Below are 3,239 nucleotides of genomic sequence, written 5' to 3' on the forward strand. Positions count from 1 at the left end.
ATCCGGTGCGGTTTTATCAAGGCCAGGTGACAGGTGATAGGTGGGCGGGGCTTGTTGTTGCCGTCTGTTCTGTGCTGATAGAGCTCGTGCCCTTAGAGAGCAGCGCGAGCTGTGCGCGTTCAGTCTGTGAGAAATGAGTTTTCAAACAACACGAGGAAGATGGAGCGTTTTCTCTTCTTCTTTGTGGGTTTTTTTCTCCAGGAGCGATCTGAAGTTCACTCACTCTGTTCTAACTTTCAGGAGTTTGTTCTAATCTCACCGACAGCCGAAACCCAGCGGACCCTGTATGAACCTGGACTTTAAAGATCCTCTGCGGGTCAGCTGCAGCTGCTTTCTGTTGTGGTTTTACTGGTTCCAGTTTTTCGGCTCAGCCTCATTAATTGACACAGTGAGTAAACTTTATTCATACAACAGCTCATATCAGGCCAGGTAATATAAAGAAAGTACATAAAGATTATATATAAATACATGCTGCTACTCCATCTCATACAAAACAGTGTAAAAACGAAATGAGAGATAAAATATTAAAATACATTTCAAAACAGGAAATTAATATTCCTTACAATAATAAAGATAAAATAATCCCAGTAAAAAGATAAAGAGCACATTCTGCAGGTGTGTCAGAGACCACCACAGACTGCAGGTGTGTCAGACAGAGACCACCACAGGCTGCAGGTGTGTCAGAGACCACCACAGACTGCAGGTGTGTCAGAGACCACCACAGGCTGCAGGTGTGTCAGAGACCTCCACAGACTGCAGGTTTGTCAGACAGAGACCACCACAGGCTGCAGGTGTGTCAGAGACCACCACAGACTGCAGGTGTGTCAGAGACCTCCACATTCTGCAGGTGTGTCAGAGACCTCCACAGGCTGCAGGTGTGTCAGACAGAGACCACCACAGGCTGCAGGTGTGTCAGAGACCACCACAGGCTGCAGGTGTGTCAGACAGAGACCACCACAGGCTGCAGGTGTGTCAGAGACCACCACAGGCTGCAGGTGTGTCAGACAGAGACCACCACAGGCTGCAGGTGTGTCAGAGACCACCACAGACTGCAGGTGTGTCAGAGACCTCCACAGACTGCAGGTGTGTCAGACAGAGACCACCACAGGCTGCAGGTGTGTCAGACAGAGACCACCACAGGCTGCAGGTGTGTCAGAGACCTCCACAGACTGCAGATGTGTCAGAGACCACCACAGGCTGCAGGTGTGTCAGACAGAGACCACCACAGGCTGCAGGTGTGTCAGAGACCACCACAGACTGCAGGTGTGTCAGACAGAGACCACCACAGGCTGCAGGTGCGTCAGAGACCACCACAGGCTGCAGGTGTGTCAGACAGAGACCACCACAGACTGCAGGTGTGTCACATGGTACATTTACAGAAGATCAAGAAAATACAGACATTGGCTCATTTGTTCCCTTTATTTCAGATGAATCATCAATCAACATGAACAAACAGAAACAAATCAATCCATCAGATCACATTCATCTGCTTTAACAACCTGTGCTCTGACAGCTCCTCTGACTCCTCTGACAGCTCCTCTGACGGCTCCTCCGACTCCTCCGACTCCTCTGACTCCTCTGACAGCTCCTCCGACTCCTCTGACAGCTCCTCTGACAGCTCCTCCGACTCCTCTGACAGCTCCTCTGACTCCTCTGACAGCTCCTCTGACGGCTCCTCCGACTCCTCCGACTCCTCCGACTCCTCTGACTCCTCTGACAGCTCCTCCGACTCCTCTGACAGCTCCTCTGACTCCTCTGACGGCTCCTCCGACTCCTCTGACTCCTCTGACAGCTCCTCTGACCCCTCCGACTCCTCTGACTCCTCTGACAGCTCCTCCGACTCCTCTGACGGCACCGCGTAGGAGTTGAACCAGCGACACAGAGGAGACCACGACCAGGAGGAGGAGACGACCAGGAGGAGGAGAGCAGTCTGAGCAGGATGCTGCCTCAGACGGCTGACAGCCAAACCAAGAAAAGGCCTGAAGAAGAAGATGAAGAAGACCAGGAACAATCTAGTCCTCCCCCTTTTCCTCCCATTACCATGCCAACCTCAGAGGAGGTCCGATCAGAGGCCGTTGTGAACCCGTCGGCCAATCACGACGTGAGCTCGGACTCGGGGGACGAGACGACTTCCACGCTCTCGGACTCCAACAGGGAAGCGTTACCGTGGAGACAGAAGGAGGAGGAGCACGACGAAGAGGAGACGCAGGCGGTGGCCTCGTCTCCCGACGGACGGTTCCTCAAGTTCAACATCGAGATCGGACGAGGATCCTTCAAGACGGTTTACAGAGGACTGGACACGGAGACCACGGTGGAGGTGGCCTGGTGTGAGCTGCAGGTAACACGCAACAGTGGACACTGATACACACTGATACACACACTGATACACACTGATACACACACTGATACACACTGATACACACTGATACACACACTGATACACACTGATACACACTGATACACACACTGATGCACACACTGATACACACTGATACACACTGATACACACTGATATACACACTGATACACACTGATACACACACTGATACACACTGATACACACTGATACACACACTGATACACACTGATACACACTGATATACACACTGATACACACACTGATACACACACTGATACACACTGATACACACTGATACACACACTGATACACACTGATACACACTGATGCACACACAGGTACACACTGATACACACACTGATACACACTGATATACACACTGATACACACACTGATACACACTGATACACACACTGATACACACTGATACACACACAGGTACACACTGATACACACTGATACACACTGATACACACACTGATACACACTGATACACACTGATACACACACTGATACACACTGATACACACACTGATATACACTGATACACACACTAAAATACACTGATACACACTGATACACACACGCTGATACACACACTGATACACACACACAGAAAATGTTTCCAAACCGATCGATCGATCGATTAATGGAGGAAATAATCAGCTGATTGATCCAGAATGAAAAGAATCATTAGTTCAAATGAAGCTCGACCAGCTCCAACAGTAAAATCCTGCTTTGACATGAACGACTGAGTCACAGTAATCTGATGAGAGCAGAGAGAACAGGAGAACAGATAGAACAGGAGAACAGGAGAACAGTAGATCAGATAGAACAGTAGAACAGGAGAACAGGAGAACAGTCACAGGGCTATTTTACT

General features: G+C 49.6%; 1 protein-coding gene across 1 annotated transcript in view; it reads left to right on the forward strand.

Annotated features, from left to right (window-relative positions):
- The first annotated feature begins 1,731 nt into the window (after positions 1–1,731).
- LOC121621091 (serine/threonine-protein kinase WNK4-like) overlaps positions 1,732–3,239 on the forward strand; it is a 21,389-nt gene continuing 19,881 nt past the window's right edge. The window contains exon 1 of the mRNA XM_041957406.1: positions 1,732–2,338. Within this exon, the coding sequence (XP_041813340.1) occupies positions 1,940–2,338 (399 nt within the window). The 5' untranslated portion in view covers positions 1,732–1,939. The remainder of the gene's footprint in view (positions 2,339–3,239) is intronic.

The sequence above is a fragment of the Chelmon rostratus genome, chromosome 17 (assembly GCF_017976325.1).
Source record: "Chelmon rostratus isolate fCheRos1 chromosome 17, fCheRos1.pri, whole genome shotgun sequence".
Taxonomy (NCBI): Eukaryota; Metazoa; Chordata; class Actinopteri; order Chaetodontiformes; family Chaetodontidae; genus Chelmon; species Chelmon rostratus.